At 45.4% G+C, this 17349-nt stretch overlaps 1 protein-coding gene across 1 annotated transcript in view; it reads left to right on the top strand.

Moving 5' to 3' along the window:
* The window catches only part of LOC126252041 (meiotic recombination protein DMC1/LIM15 homolog), a 164990-nt gene that overhangs the window by 122830 nt on the left and 24811 nt on the right, over positions 1-17349 (top strand). The window contains exon 6 of the mRNA XM_049952834.1: positions 7707-7889. Coding sequence (XP_049808791.1) covers positions 7707-7889 — 183 coding nt within the window. The remainder of the gene's footprint in view (positions 1-7706; positions 7890-17349) is intronic.

Genomic DNA, 17349 nt, shown 5'->3' on the forward strand with positions numbered 1-17349 from the left:
GGTATGTAACAGGAGAGTGATGTGTCGAAATTTTGGAGGATCAGCTCATGAATCAGGTGAATATTATACACTTTGTCCAAATCGTATAAACTGCTCTGGGAATCACCCAGTATGGAGTTATGAAACACATACCCTATGATGAGATAAAAAAGCTTTTGAAGCTGTGCAACCTCCAATATGTGTTACTTTTTTATGCCTCAGCCCTTAGGAATCCAGATGCCTAGTGTGATGCCTCCTCATAAACCCACACCACAGATTCAAGTACAAATGCATGCACTTGTCAATGTACCAGTGGGTGAAAGCTTCACTTGAACATGAAGTCATTCAGAAGCCATCAACCATGGACTTGGAACCTCAGCCACATACCACTATTCACCATCAGGAGGAGCCAATTAAGCCATCCTCTCTGCCCATAGAAGCAACTCCTACATAAGAAAGGAAAAAGTTATACATAAAATAATTCAAAATTGAAAAAAACACTGGCAAAACCATTGAATTGGCTAGCACTCCCCTTTCCAATGGTGAGTTTATGGTTGAGGATACAGATATCCACATGGAAGAACTTAAGAGCAGGGCACCATCTCATGTTCCTCTGACCTCTTGGGTAAACCACCATCACAGAGGAAAAAGGACAAGGACAACCATCGCTAATCAATGGCTCCCACAGGCACTTCTCTATTGCAGTGGAACTTAAGCAGATGATAACTGCATGTAGAAGAATTACGGCTCCTGGCCCAGATAGATCATTCTGCATCCGCTTACAAGAAACCTATTTTAAAGTCATCAACAGACCTGCATTAAGGAGGTAGCACACGTACAGGAGATAAAGCTAAGGATGAAGTGGCTGTTTAAGTCAATGATAGATGCCACTGCTCTCCTGTCCTTCCTACCATGGCCATACAAGCAGTTGCAGTGGAAGTTCTCACACCAGTTAAAATCACAGTGTGTTCTTTATGTCTTTCCCCTCACGATCTGTTGGATGCAGATGAACTGACAGAGCTCTTCCAGGCATTCCCCCACCCTTTCTTTCTTGTAGATGACCTCATTGTACAAAAAGTGCTTTGGAGTTCAGCTGCCACTTGCTCCAGGGATTGAATTATTGAGCGTCTTGTTCATTCAGAGAATATCTGCCTTTTGAACTCTGGTCAGTGTCATGACTTTCTTTTCACACTGTGTGGTTCTTTAATGGATACAGAAGAGGGGAACAGATGCCGTTCATGAATAGAGAATTCAGGTATTAATTTTTCTACATCTAACATCTAATAGGAAAAATAATACATAACTTTGTTGCTGAATTGCAGTTGCTAAAGTAGATTTGAAGACATGCGGAAAAACGGGCTAACCATCAAATGTAAAAGCTTATGGATATGTGTTGCCATCTGCTTTTGGGTACAGGAACAATCAAAACTGACATTGGTCTCACCCCTAAATATGACGTGAAAGTCTGTAAATGTTATTCAACTAGCAAACACACAAAATGTGGTGAGTCCATGAGTGTTTGAACTTAAGTACACCCATTTGCTGGAGCTCCGAAGAGGGGATGCTTGCATCTCAATGGCAGCAGCATAATCATTTGTGGCAGCACCGTCATGCCACGGTGGTGGCTGTAGGAAACATGATAGTATAACTGGTGGTGAACATATTGGAAAGTGCGTCTGGCCAGATGGCAACTGATACTGCCATCAGATGACACACTTTTCTGTGGCTACAGGGTCATCTTCAGCCATTGACCTTTGTTTTTGCTCCCCAGATCTTGCAGTCTCAGTTCAGTGGGACGTGGCAGCACATCTGCATTCCAGTGACCACTTTCCAGTGTGGATTCATCTGCTGACTCAGATTTCGGTTGACAAGAGAAAGCCAAGATGGTTGATTCAGAGGGCAAAGTAGATGTGATCTAGTTGGCAGGCCATCTGTGTTCAACAGTATAGTGGCCCAGGAGATGAATCATATCAACTGTGTGATACAGTGAGTTGCAGCAGATACCATTTGTCAATCTAGCAACCACTGCAGAAGATGACCTGTTCCCTTATGAAATGACGAATGTCACTCGGCAATCAGAGCCAGGTGCACAACTTTGGAGAAACGTCAAACACAATCCAACTACAGAAAACCTCTGTGCCTTCGGGTCTGCAAGAGCATAAGCAAGGCAAATGATAAAACAAATGAAGAGGAACTCCTAGAAGAAATTTGAGGCTTCTGTGAATTGGTCCACTCCACTGCACAAGTTTGGAACTCAATGCAGAGAAATTCAGGCAAGGGCAGTACACCTCCTCTTATGGTCATGTCGAGAAATGCAGTGTTGGTGGATATGCCTAAAGACATGGTTCAGCTTTTAGCTGAACACTTTTTTACCATCACTGCACCATCCATACAAACTCCTGTGCTCCAGGTGCTCCATAGGACTGTGGAGATGAGGAGACTCTGCTTTTTCTCATTTAATGAGGAGATCAGAATTCTCCATTCTCTATGTTGAGACTGGAATGAGCTCTGTCCAAGCCAGAAACACTGCTGTAGGACTGGACCAGATTCATTATGCCATGCTCTGTCATCTGTGCCCTGGAGCAAGGACAAGCTTCCATCTTGTTTCAGTCATATCTGGTTTGATGGATGACTAGGCAGGAAGAAATATTAATTCCATAATAGAAAGCAGGAAAGGACCAAATAAGCCGACAGATACTGGAGTCCAGCCTTTACCAGTTGTTTAGATAAGACTCTCTAGTGCATGGTCAACTGTTACCTTGTCTGGTGCCTCAAATCCTGAGGTCACCTGTGCCACACCCAGTGCAGTTTTAGACTCTATGATTCTGCCCATGATAACTTAATTCTCCTGAAGACAGTGATACAGAATTCCTTATGCCAAAACCATTAGGCTGATGCATTTTTGACCTAAAAGATCAGTATGACACCACATTTTGGAGGTCCAACATCCTTTTCCAATTTCATGACTGGAGACTACTTGGCTGTCTGGCACTTCTTGTCCGGTCCTTCCTCTAGGATCACTGCCTTCAATATCACATTACTTTTGTTATGCCTTGTCTGACTGATGTTTTCAGGAGAATGGGGACCCCAAGGCAGTGCACTCAGTGCCACAGTGTTTACAATCACTCAGCAGCAGCAATGACTCAGCAGTCAGGAGACCTGCTAAATGCTCTTTGTTTGTGGATGACTTCACAATCTTCTACTCTTCCTTCAATCTTACAATGACAGTGAGGAAACTACAGCTGACCATTAGGAGGCTGGTAGCTTGACACAATGAAACTGGCTTTAGGTTCTCACCATAGAAGACTTATCTGTGCAAAATTTAATCATCCCCGTCGAAGTTTTAACCAACCAGAGCTCACATTGGGGGATGATATTTTACATTGGAAGGACAATATGTGTTTTTTGGCCCTACTGTTTGACTCAGAATTAACCTGGCTCCTGCACCTAAAAGACTAGTAAGCATAGGGCTTCAAAAAGTTGAACATTTGGAAATGTCTCAGCAGAAAGATTGGGTAGCTGTCAAGTCCTGCCTCCTGCAGTTTTATAGGGCATTATGGTTTATGGATCAGCTCATATTTCCTATCGCAAGACCTTAGGTGCTGTTTACCATGAGGGCAATTGGATATTAAGTGGAGCCTTTTGGAGCAGCCCAGTTCAGAATCTGTGTGCAGAGGCTGTTGAACCACCACTCTGGATTCAGTGGCACCTCCTTCTGGCTCAACAGGCCCTGGAAATCTCAGCTTTGCATCAGACATTGGCATTTAGTACAGCACTCCATACCAACTTTGAGCAACTATTTAGGAACTGGCCCCATGTGACCAAGTGACTGAGGATATGTGCTACTGGCTGTCTCATGGATCTGGATATATCTCCAAATACACAGCCTAGGATGGAACAAATTGCCATCTTGGTGTCTTCAGGGCCCAAAATGATTTTAAGCTTGATGCAATATAAGAAAACTTGTACTCCAGATTACATTTTAACAACTCTGTTTTCTTCCATTTTGATTATTAAGTACTTTGCATGTGGTGCCATCCTTTATGTCCCTTCCTCCCCTACCCCCTCAAGAATGGCATGCTGACTTTTTCTCAGGACCTGATGACCATGATGTCGCCCACCCTGCATCAAAAATCATCACCAGCAGTATTAAATTTGTATTAAGAAATGTTTTTTGTGATAAAATGTTTAGATGAACAAGGATAATAGAACAACATCACGTATTAGATTACATGCTATCGGGGAGTGTACTGAGATTATGCAAGTTCTGACATTTTGTAGGCATCTGGCTCCAAGAGAAAGAACAACATTACATTTTGTAAGATAATTGTGTAAGATATTTTCATCTAGGATAGGAAGCTACATATTTTCAATAATATGGCCTATTTTCAACAAAATACACATGCATGAAGTATATTGCAGACAGAAGCCAGTGGTTCAACAAAGTTAAACAGAAAAAGGCCTTATGTGTGCTTTGTTGAGACCTTTCACCTACTCGGCCAGTTACCAACAACACAGATGGGTTATGCAGGCATGGACCTCACAGAGAACATCTCTTCAGATGATAGATAAGGTATTGCTGCACTGTACCTTTGGCCTCGCAGATGTTTCTCCACCATGGGCCACATGACTGAAAGTAGTACCTGCAGTATCTTGGTACCTGGGAAGTAATTAGGCTGGTATCCTCGCTATGCTCAGGGGGTTCACACTGACTGAGTTTCCTGGGCCAATCACTGATTGCACAAGCATTCCCACAATCATGATTTCACTCTGGAGCAGCCACTATGATGCCATCAACCACATTGACCTTTGCCTCCAGGAGCTGCCAGCTAAGGGACCTACACCATTTGTGGTCTCTACATCAAAGAGATGTGACCACTGGCAGACTTTGTAATATTTGTCTTTGTTTTGAATCAGCAATATGCCAGACTCAAACATTTGTGTGTCGCTTCAGAACTGAACTTCCTCTCAGGAATTTCAACTTTTGCACGTCCCTTCCGGACTTTGATTGTAGCACACTTGGTGTATGGACATCGGATTTTTGAACTTTTAAGTTACTATGTCATTTTCAGTCTTCAGATATTATTATTGTTCTTTCAGTATTCAAGAAGTGACTTGTTATCGATTATCATGTACCAAACTAACTCCCATCAGAGAAGATTCTTTACGTATGTAGCAATAACCTTCAGATTCATTTTCTACAAGGGTGAGTAAAATGAAAACCTTAAATTTGTAATAACAAATCGAAATTTCACACCGTTATCCTGTAAGTTGGTGAGCATGCTATAAACAGCATACAGAATGGCCTGTAGGTGGCAGCATAGTGCAGATGCACACATACCATCGCAGTATCAGAATAAAGATGGCTGCCTCACTTGCGACTTTCGCCAGGGAAGAACAGCATTCTGTTATTCGGTTTTTGTGTGGTGAAGGCGTGAAACCTCTTGAAATTCTCGATGAAAGAAGGTGCAGTACAGTGATGCATGTTTGTCACAGCATCAAGTCTACGAATGGAGTAGGAAGTTTGCAGATAGTGTGACTTCAGTGGAAGATGCTCCTCATCCAGGTCAGGCACAACGAATTGTGACTCCACAGAACATTGCAGCAGTTGAAGTAATAGTGAAGGAAAATCACTGAGTGACACTGAATGACATTGCAGCCTGTTTACAGATTAGTCATGGGTCAGTACACCACATTGTGTATGATGTGCTCAAGTTTCACAATGTGTCTGCAAGATGGGTGTCACGGCAGCTGACTCCTGAAATGAGAGAACAACGTTTTGATGCTTGTAAAGAACTTCTTCGGCACTTTGAACGAGAAGGTGATGGCTTCCTTGCAAGAATCATTACTGGGGACGAAACCTGGGTTCACTTCCACCAACCAGAAATGAAGACAGCGAGCAAGGAATGGCACCATTCCTCATCACCGAAACCAAAGAAGTTTCAAACAGAACCATCAGCAGGGAAGGTTATGCTGACTCTCTTTTGGGACAAAAAAGGTGTCATTTTGGAGCATTACATACCTAGAGGGACCACTGTCAGCAGTACATCATACACAGATCTCCTAAAAAATCATCTGCAGCCTGCAATCAAATCAAAGCGACATGGATTGCTGTCAGCAGGTGTCCTTTTGCAACATGACAATATAAGGCCCCACACTGCCCATACAACAGTTGCAACAATCACAGACCTGCATTTTGAGTGGCTTCCTCATCCACCATACTCACCAGACTTTGCCCCAAGTGATTTCTGTATGTTTGGACATCTCAAAGACGCAATGGGGGGAAAGAAGTTCCATTCTGATGAAGAGGTACGCCATGTGGTGCATGAGTGGTTGCGCAGACTACCAAAAGAATTTCTTTCTAAAGGAATTTATGAACTTTGTAAGCGCTGGAGGACTTGCATTGAGCATGGGGGAGTTTATGTTGAAAAGTGATACAGCTTTGTACCACTTCTGAACAATAAATAATATTTAAAAAATATTTAAGATTTTCATTTAACTCACCCTCATATATGGGTATATTTCCTGTGCTGTCCTTGGTGGACAAATCGATGTGGATGCACAGTAACACAGTTTTCATTGCTTCGTGGACCAATAGCAATTGTTTGCATCATTCTAAATGATGTTGCAAATTTGTTCTTATAGTAGTGGCATAACATGAAAACATCAATATACTTTGACAAGTCATTCCATTACTGTCATTACTGTCTTCTGTACTTCAGCTATGCAGTCTCCTTTGTGAACTGACTGAATTTTACCAGCTTCCTGTCAAGGAACCAAGGTCTCCCACTTGTCACAACCAAGCCTATGTGATCACCCCATTTTATATCCCTATGTATTGTTACACCCTGGCATTTGTATGATTCTGTGATAGTGTCATTTGCCCATTTCAAATGAAGAACAATCAAGGTCATATTTTCATGTAGTATCATAACTGTGGATGTTATCATTCTCTTTGAACTAAATGTATTATTTAAATCAAATTTCATTGCACTACATATGTTCTGTGTAAATGAAGAAAGAAACAAAGCAGTATTGCAGTAAGCTTTTCATTTTTTACTTTGCAAATTTTTACTGCACAATAGTGAGTAATATTTTTTAATGAACTGGGCATTCAACTAAATCTTCACAGAAATAAAGAAAGCATATAATGTACACAGAAAAATCTACCAGTCCTTTCTCAACAATGCTGCCCTGTAACAGATGATATTGCCAGAGAACATTATACAAGACATGGCATTCACTTAAGTGAAAAGAGAAAATCTCTCATAAATCCAGAAACTGTGCATTTAATAACAGTTATCATGCTGTGTACCCCTGAACAGATCCTGAGACCATTAAGAAGCATCTGTCAGATAATATGCAGTACTATTTAATCTAACTGTGTACTATTGTGTAATAAAAATCTTCCAAATCTAAGATGTGTTAAACCATAATGTTATTCCACGAAACATTAATAAATGAAATTAGGCTGCATCTCTGTACTTGTTAATTTATTTGTGTTAGAGATTCAATGATTCTGTTAAGGATACATTCCACATCTTTATTTGTCATGTCTTTTTAACTTATTGCTCAGCTTTCATTTTCTTGTTAGTGAAGATTGTCTCCTTTAGCAGGTAAAATAAGTTTAGCAATGAAATATGATGAAGCAGCCAACATTTTTACAATATGTAGTCTTCCATTTTTATTTGTTGTGTATATTGTTAATATCAAGTGTTTATGCACAGGTAGTAGACTCTATTATGGCACTGTTCCGAGTAGATTTTAGTGGACGAGGTGAACTAGCTGATCGTCAACAAAAGTTGGCTCAAATGCTTTCTCGTTTACAAAAAATTTCAGAAGAATACAATGTTGCGGTCTTCATTACAAATCAAATGACATCTGATCCAGGAGCTGCACTTACATTCCAGGTTTGTTGTTGGGTAGAAACTATATTACTCATTTTTCATGAAAATATATTTTTAGCTAATATGTGCGGATGGATATGTGTGTGTGTGTGTGTGTGTGTGTGTGTGTGTGTGTGCGAGTGTATACATGTCCTTTTTTCCCCCTAAGGGAAGTATTTCTGCTCCCAGAATTGGAATGACTCCTTACCCTCTCCCTTAAAACCCACATCAATTTGTCTTTCCCTCCCCTTCCCTCTTTCCTGATGAAGCAATCCTGGGTTGCGAAAGCTTGAAATTTGTGTGTGTATTTGTGTGTTTTTTATTGTGTCTATCTACCAGCGCTTTCTCTCGTGTGTGTGTGGGGGGGGGGGGGAGGGGGGGGGGTGCGGGCAGCAAGCAAGACAGCACTCAACATTTATTCCCTCATACAGCACTGAACAAGCAAATGAAATAAATGTTGCGCATTAAACCTCAAAACTGATATTTATCACAGGTTAAAACCTAGGTCTACTCAAGTCCACATTAGAGCCCAGTGGCAACAGATACGAATCATTAAGCAGAAAAGCAAACACAGTCTAGGAAATCACATAGGTCATCATATAAGGCACACAGAGACCACTACAGAAGGCTCACATTGGCATACACTGAAGTGTCTTACAACAGACTACATCTGGCCTTTTATCGAGGCAGGTGGCTGACTGATGTGATACACAGCCCCACACTGTATGTCAAGTGGGTCACTAGTTTTCAGGCAGTTATAGCAGATCAATAATGTACTTTTGATATCAGTGCCCGATTGGGCTACTAAATCCTTTCCCCACTGAAACAGCACAAAGTTTCAAATATGTCCAGGCCGAAGGAGGGGGGCACTTCTAGGTGTGTCATGTTGCAGTGCTGGTGCCTCTCTGTTGATAGAGTGTTGGTAGTGGCTGGCTGTGTGGTGTCCTGCTTATTGGTGATGCTGGCTGATATACTTCCATTGGTGAGGATTTTGCCTTTGAGTGGGATGTCAGGACAGGTGGTTGAGGGTGCAAGCAATGCTAACTCCAGTTTTGGCACAGTTGATCCTGGACTGTCACAACCATTACAAAATGATGGTTGTGGTGAGCCATAATCAATTTCCAAATCCCTACTAGTGTGAACCCAAATACATGTGACCACACGGGAGTGCCAAAATGGAACAATGTGGTATTGTTCTCCTCTTGTCCCAGCAGCAGAAACAGAAAACTGAAGAGGGGGGTCATGTGGGTGGTCTTCGTAGCAACTCAGCCAGAATGTTGGCTTTGATGGGCAATGCTCCATATTTTGCTAGAAAACCATTTAAATCTCTTTCAGAACTCAACAAAATGAATTCTTTAAGCATTTGATTTTAAGTGTATGCATAGATCTCTCCACATTTCCATTGAACATGGAATGAAATGTGTGTGTGTGTGTGTGTGTGTGTGTGTGTGTGTGTGTGTGTGTGTGTGTGTGTGGCTATATGTTTGGTGCTGTTATGGGTGCAGAAAAACTTAGAGACAGCTGCTGTAAGTTTTAGTTATTAGAGGATCCTTAATTTATATTGGAGATGATCCTCAATAAAGCCATAATAGTGGTTGCCTTACTGGTAAACTGTAACTTGACCAGATACAGGATGTGAATCTATTACAAAGAGTCATATACTTTCCAAAAATAAGTCCCACTGCAATCAGTGTGGAGATATTTCCACTGATGTGTGGATTCCGATCCTGAAGAAAAAATAGAGAGAGATGTTGTTTCATGTGTTCTGCTTCCCTGACAATTCTGCATAAAATGTATAATATTTTCATCAATTTTGGGCAGTAAAAACGTTACCCAGCAAGATTTTTCATCACTGTAATTTGTCACTGTGATTAGTGAATTAAATTCAAAGAGTGGTATCATAGTGAGCATGGAAAACTAAATCTGCACCCTTCCTTTTCAAATGTTAAGAGAGACAATACTTTGAAGCAGTTGATGATGTTTTGCAAAATATTGACACACAAAAGGATATTCTGACATTAACAGTATAATTGCCTATCCTTGTTACATATAAAATAAATGCTTCACTGAGAACATCATCTTACCTTGTAGCTGTTTCTACACTTCAAGATATAATGAGGAAGTCTTCTGAAGTTTGGACATTGTATTGGTCTATTCATAAGTGTAAGGTTTCTTGGCTATCGAACTCTGGATTGGATCTCCTAGGCAATCTAGATAAAGCACCTTGATTTGAATGTTGTGATTGGCCCCAATAAATGTTATGTTGAAAATCTGACAAATAAAATGTTCAAGAAAAATGTGTGTGGGAGTAAAAGTAAACTTGCATTCTCAGCATAGTTCAGCAGAGTGCCATGCTTCCCACTATGAACAGGAGCATGCAGGTTGTGTACACTGTTCAGTTTGTCAAGACACTTCGAAAGATCATTTCAAGCTTAAACCATGTGCACATTGGCACTTTATGGCAAGAAGGGTCATCAGTATCGAAAGTTGACACCAGACTGGCACATGCTACAGTGAAGTCATTCAAGCACTATTATGAGGTACACAAAATTGAACACCTACACTTTTGTGTCCACCCTTGGTCAACAATACCAGCTCATTACCTCTAGCTGCAAATTATGGCTTATAGCTAGCCTGAGGAGAATGCAACAAAACAGTTCACAGTCTTTTTTGGAGGCAACTGGGAGGGTTGTGTCAGCCCAGACAATATGCAACAATCTCCACACAATCAATTTTGACTCTAGGTACCCATTATAATAACCACCATCACCAAAGGGTGCAAAAGAGGTGGGCAAGGGAACACTTGGAACAGAACCTGGATCAGTGATGTCAGGATCTCCTCACAGACAAGTGTGGGATTTGTTTGAAGTTTGATGACTGTTACTGAAGAGTGAGGAGGCAACCAGGTGCCAATACATGTCTCATGCAACCTGTCTCATGTACTCAGGAGGGAAGTTAGTCAGTCATACTTATTGACAATTTATGTTCCATGTCATTAAATTCAAAATTTTTCTGGCAAATTAAATGTTTGAATAAATATCAGAATTGCAGCTGGTCATCATAAACTTCATTCCACAACCTGCCAATCACCTTCAGGTGAGTCATCAAAGACTGCACAGATGTTCTCCACTTCGCATTATGTAGCGCACTGATAGTATTGCGGCACATGTGTCGGAATCATGGGGACAGGAGAACCACACTGCCCGGTGGCAGTGTCCTTGCTGGTGGAACTGCAAGGATAGCTGTCTTCAGCATTGCCACTTGCCGCAGCTATCACAGTATTCTGGTGTCTTCGTCTGAAGCAAATCTCGGAGATGATGGGATTCCATGCATTATGCAGATGGTAGCAACTGTTGTCATTCATTGGATTTTCCACGATGCATATTTCTATGGATTCTTTTATAATGGATTCCCAAAAAGATGTTGCTGTGGCCAAAATTAATGTTTTGCCATACTCCGTTGAATGTCCGTTGGAGATACAATGTCCCACAACTGCAAACTTGCTAGGTTGCAAAAGGCGAGTGCAATGTTTATGTTCTGTGCAACATTCTTCCACTATGTGTGTTGTTTGTCCTATATAGGCTATACCACACTGGCAAGGTATTTTGTAAATTCCCACCTTCTGCAATAGCAAACTATCTTTTGCTGGTCCCAGCAGGTCCAAAATCTTGGATGGTGGGCCGAAAATCACTTTCACCTGAAAATTATTAAGGATTCTTGCTATTTTGAAGGAAATACTTCCAATGAAGGGAAGAAAAGCTGGGGACTTTGCTGGCACGTTCTCTTTATCCACTTCCCTGTTCTTGATTTTAGCTGAGAATGCCCTCTTAATTTGCCAGGTGGAGTATCCATTGTCTCTGAACACTTCCCTTGAATGTGCAAACTTTTTAGGTAAACCATCTGCATCTGACACTGTATGGGCCCTGTGTACAAGGGTTTTAGGCATACTGATGTGTTTGGGATGGCTGATGGCAACTTGAGGAGTGCAAGTACAAACCAGTGTGAGTGGGCTTATGGTAAACAGAATGTCTCAAAGAGCTGTCACTCTCCTGTCTAGCCAAAACATCCAGGGATGGGAGACAACCACCTTTCTCCATTTCCATAGTAAATTGAATGTTCTCATGAATGGAGTTAAGATTATGTATAAACTCCATTAACTTATGTTCTCTGTGGGGCCACACTACAAGATACGTGGATGATACTTTCGTAATGTGGCCCCATAGAGAAGATAAGTTAATGGAGTTTCTACATCATCTTAACACCATTCATGAGAACATTCAATTTATGATGGAATTAGAGAAAGATGGTTGTCTCCCTTCCCTGGACGTTTTTGCTAGGTGGAAGAATGATAGCTCTTTCGGACATTTTGTTTACTGTAAGCCCGCTTGTAGTAGCCACCAGAAAGATCGCGGGAGGCGCACATCGGCACGGCGCGTCACGGGCGGTAGTTGCCGCAAGTAGAGTCCCGTCCACCAGAGGGCACGCGAGAATTCGGACGCGACCTCTGCCGGCGTAACAACAAGAACAACAACAACAACTCCAGCAGCACGGGCCGTGCCCAGTCAGTCAACATCGGGCATGCCTAGGACACAGTCCCGGTCTACGCTAAGTGAAGTGCGACGTAAACGTGAACAGTGTTACTACACAATTGGCGACGAGTAGGGTCGTTCTTTCGCGTGTTGCGTCGTTGTTCCGGTTTCGCAGTTTCTCCACGGCATGGAGGAGTTGGTGCGAGTTTTGGTTGCGCAGCAGACGGAACTCATGGCCACCATGAAACAAGTGCTTCCGGCGTTGCTCTCCCCGCCGTCGGCTCCGGCGCAGTTCCCTCCTCCCTTTCCCCCGTATGACGAGACGGCGGAGGATTGGGACGCCTATGAACATCGCCTTCAGCAGCATTTCCAGGCTTTTCATGTTGCCGATGTGGAGGTATGTCGTGCTCTCTTCTTGTCTTGGATATCTCCCTCGCTGTATCAAGTTTTGAGGCAGCTAGCGCCGTTGCAGGAACCCTCGTCCTTGTCTTTTGACGCATTGTGTTTGTTGCTGTCTTCATATTATCGCCGCCGCACGCATGTTGTGGCGGCTAGGGTCGAGTTCTATCAATGCAAGAAACAGCCCCATCAGTCTTACCGGGCGTGGGCCGCTACCCTGCACGGTCTTAGTCGCAAGTGTCATTTTGTCACGGAGCAGTCGCGAGAGTCGTATGCCCACGTTATGGTACGCGACGTCATTGTTCGTTCGGCCCCTGATAGGGAGGTCCGGCAACGGGCCCTGCAGTTAGAAGACCCTTCCCTCGAGGAAGTTCTGTCCATTGCTCAATCGTATGAAGTCTCTCACGTGGCAGGTCAACAGCTGGAAGCGTGGTGCGACGTCGCGGAGGTTCAGGGTGGCACGGCCGCGTCCACTGTGTCCGGGGGGGACGACGTGCGAGCGGTACAATCTGGCCGTTACGGCCGCTCCCGCGCGGCGCGTAAACAGAATTCCGGCCGCCGGCCCCTGTTGCCGTCCTGTGCGTCGTGCTATATACATCACGATCGGTCAGAGTGCCCCCAGCGTTGGGCCGTTTGTCGCAAATGTAATAAAAAAGGTCACATTGCTAAAGTTTGCCGCTCAGCCTCAAAAGCATCGAAGGAAGCCAGTACAGAGGACATGGACGTTGACATTCAGGAAGTTTCATCGGGCCAGGCTCCCGACGCATCGGCCCACAAACCCTTTATCGAGGTGTCGGTTCGGTCGCGCCGGTTACAGCTGCAAGTAGACACGGGCGCGGCAGTTTCGTTGTTGAATGCACAAACTTATTCCGACCTTGGATCGCCCCCGTTGGCGCCAGTTTACCGGCGTCTACGCGGTTATGGTAAACAGTTCATTCCCCTACTGGGTCAATTCACTACCGACGTGACTTACAAATCAGTCACTCGGCCTATTACTTTTATTGTTGTCAGTGATGCGAGCTCCGCTAACCTTTTTGGCCTGGACGCCTTTCAAGCTTTCGGGTTTTCTATTGCTGACACCATACAGTTGGTCTCCGAAGACGTTCCCTATCACTCATTGGAATCTTTGATCTCAGACTTTCCAGATATTTTTGAGGAGGTGCTGGGGCGTGTTTCCGATTTTGAAGCTCACTTAACGTTGAAGGCGTCGGCTCGCCCGCGTTTTCTACGCGCGAGACAGATCCCCTTGGCTCTCCGCCCTCAGGTAAAGGAAGAGCTAGACCGGCTGACAGCCCTAGGGGTCGTTCTTCCCGTTTCTTCCAGTGAGTGGGCTTCGCCCCTCGTTATTGTCAAGAAGCCCTCAGGCAACTTACGTCTTTGTGGCGATTTCAAGGCCACCATTAATTCCCAATTGGTGGTGGACACCTATCCTTTGCCTCGTGCTGATGAATTGTTCTCCGCCGTGGCGGGTGGTCAATATTTTTCGAAAATCGATCTGTCGGAGGCTCATCATCAGATACCTCTTGATGAGGACTCCAAACGGCTGGCGGTCGTCAACACCCCGTTTGGCCTTTACCAATACCAGCGGTTGGCTTTTGGAATATCCAGTGCCCCGGCGATATTCCAGCGTTATCTTGAGCATGTCACGTCGACAATCCCTCATTGTATTAATTACCTGGATGACATAATTGTCACAGGCCGCAGCACGAAGGAACACTTGCACAACCTTCGCACCCTCTTTCTCAAATTCAGGTCTGTGGGCTTGCGTTGCAACCTGCATAAGTCAACCTTCTTCCAACCGTCCATTGAGTATGTGGGCTACACCATATCTCGGCATGGCATCCAGCCACTAGGAAGTTTGGTCCAAGGTATCGTCAACCTTCCTCGGCCCACTTCGCTGAAAGAGTTACAAGCTTTTTTAGGCAAGATAGCATATTACCACCGCTTCATTCCCAGGGCTTCCACTATAGCCCACCCCCTGTACTGCCTTCTGCACAAGGGTGTTCCTTTTGATTGGTCGCCTGCATGCGAGCGAGCGTTCGCCTCGTTGAAGGGCCTCCTCACTTCAGCCCCTTGTTTGGCTACTTTTGATCCCCGTAAGCCGTTGGTCCTGGCTACAGATGCTTCGCAGTATGGGGTGGGGGCGGTCCTGGCCCATCGCAACGCAGACGGTTCCGAGCAACCACTGGCGTTTGCGTCTAAAACGCTTAGTCCCGCGCAGGCCCATTACTCCCAGGTGGAAAAAGAGGCGTTGGCCATTGTCTACGCTGTTACCAAGTTTCACCCTTTCTTGTACAGCACGAAGTTTCAGTTAATCACTGACCATAAGCCGTTAATATCGTTATTTGGCCCCGCCTCTCAGATTCTGGATAGGGCGGCCCACAGACTACAGCGCTGGGCCTTGTTCCTCTCTAAGTACCATTATGACATTCATTTTCGCCCTACAGGACAGCATGCCAACGCCGACGCTCTTTCCCGTCTTCCGGTGGGCCCGGATCCTACGTTCGATCGAGAGGAGATTATGTGTTTTCATTTGGATGTGGCATCCCGCCAAGCAGTTGATGGCTTTCCGATCACTAGTTCTCGAGTCGCCAGGGAAACGGCGGCTGACCCGGTTCTCCAGCGAGTAGTTCGCCTCATTCAGCAGGGGTGGTCCTCCCGCCCTCCGGGCCAGGCCTCGGACCCTCTTCGTAATTATTTTCTTCTACGAGACCGCCTCTCGGTCTTGGAAGGAGTTCTCCTTCTGGCTACCGATGATACAGCTCCTCGCGTGGTTGTTCCTGCAAGTTTACGAAGGGAGGTCCTCACGTTATTACATGCAGGGCACTGGGGTGTTTCCCGTACTAAAACCTTGGCTCGCAGACATGTGTACTGGCCCGGTATTGACAGAGAAATTGAGCACTTGGTGGCCGCCTGTTCCCAGTGTGCGAGCCAACAAGCATCTCCCAGGGCAGCGTTCTCTTCATGGCCGCCGGCAACCCAAGCATGGGAACGTGTTCACATCAATTTTGCGGGCCCGTTTCTCAATGGCTTTTGGCTCATTGTCATTGATGCTTATTCCCGATTCCCATATGTGGTTCGCTGCTCCTCAACCACTTCCGAAGTTGCAATCCAGTCACTAGCAAAAATCTTTTCTGTGGAAGGTCTGCCAATCACCCTGGTCTCAGACAATGGACCGCAGTTTATTTCGCAGACCTTCCAGGATTTTTGTAGGCGCTTCGGTATTCGGCACGTTTGCTCTCCCCCCTTCCATCCACAATCAAATGGGGAAGCCGAGCGCATGGTGCGCACATTTAAGATGCAGATGAAAAAGTATGTGCACGAATTTCCTGCAGAGGAAGCCTTGAACTTTTTCTTGACGGCCTACCGGACCACACCAATGGGCGACCGCAGCCCCGCAGAGCTCCTCCATGGGCGTCAACCTAGGACTCTGCTGCACCTCCTCCGGCCTTGTCCTCGCCAGTCTTCACAAAACGAAGTGCCTGGCTTTCCACTGGGTATGTCGGTCTGGGCCCGTGGGTTTGGTCGCAATCCACGTTGGATACCGGCGGTGGTCCCGCGCCGAAATGGCCGCCGTCTCTATGCCTTGCAGGTGGGGGATCGGGTGGTATGTCGTCACCAAAATCAGCTACGTCCACGTTCGGGCACCCACCCTCCGACCTCTCGGACACCGGCTTCCCCATTGCCGGCACCTGTATTGGTTTCACTGGGGACGTTACCTCCTCTCCCCACTGTGACTCTGCCGCACTGCGATGGTTCTCAGCCTTGGCAGCCTCCAGTAGCCCCGGCACCGGCATCGCCATCATTCGAGATGCCCCAGCGAGAGCCGGCCCCCCTGGCAGGTTCGGTTTCTCAGGGGGCTGGTTCACCTGTGGTTGTCCCTTCCCCTTCGTCCCCACCACTGGGTCTTGCCCCTCCCGAGGTGGAACGGGATCCGGAGTTCGACAGCTTGTCACCCGTTCTGTCCTGAGCTCCGGTTGTGGGACGACGGGGGCCTCTTCGTGTGGGTCACTTCCAGCCGTATTCGAAGGTTCCAGCTCGAGGGTTGGCAGATCCCCTCGACTCCGGCCATCCCATGGATGTGGAGGTCATCGCTCCTGCCCGACGCTCCACCTTCCGACGCAGTGGATCACAGTGGCTTCACCCCCCGAAGGAGGAGGAGTGTAGTAGCCACCAAAAAGATCGCGGGAGGCGCACATCGGCACGGCGCGTCACGGGCGGTAGTTGCTGCAAGTAGAGTCCCGTCCACCAGAGGGCACGCGAGAATTCGGACGCGACCTCTGCCGGCGTAACAACAAGAACAACAACAACAACTCCAGCAGCATGGGCCGTGCCCAGTCAGTCAACATCGGGCATGCCTAGGACACAGTCCCGGTCTACGCTAAGTGAAGTGCGACGTAAACGTGAACAGTGTTACTACACTGCTCACACTGATTTGTACTTGCATTCCTCAAGTTGCCATCAGCCATCCCAAACCATGAGTATGCCTAAACCTCTTGTACAGAGGGCCCATACAGTGTCAGATACAGATGGTTCATGTAAAAAGTTTGCACATT

This window comes from Schistocerca nitens, chromosome 4 (genome assembly GCF_023898315.1).
Source record: "Schistocerca nitens isolate TAMUIC-IGC-003100 chromosome 4, iqSchNite1.1, whole genome shotgun sequence".
Classification (NCBI taxonomy): Eukaryota; Metazoa; Arthropoda; class Insecta; order Orthoptera; family Acrididae; genus Schistocerca; species Schistocerca nitens.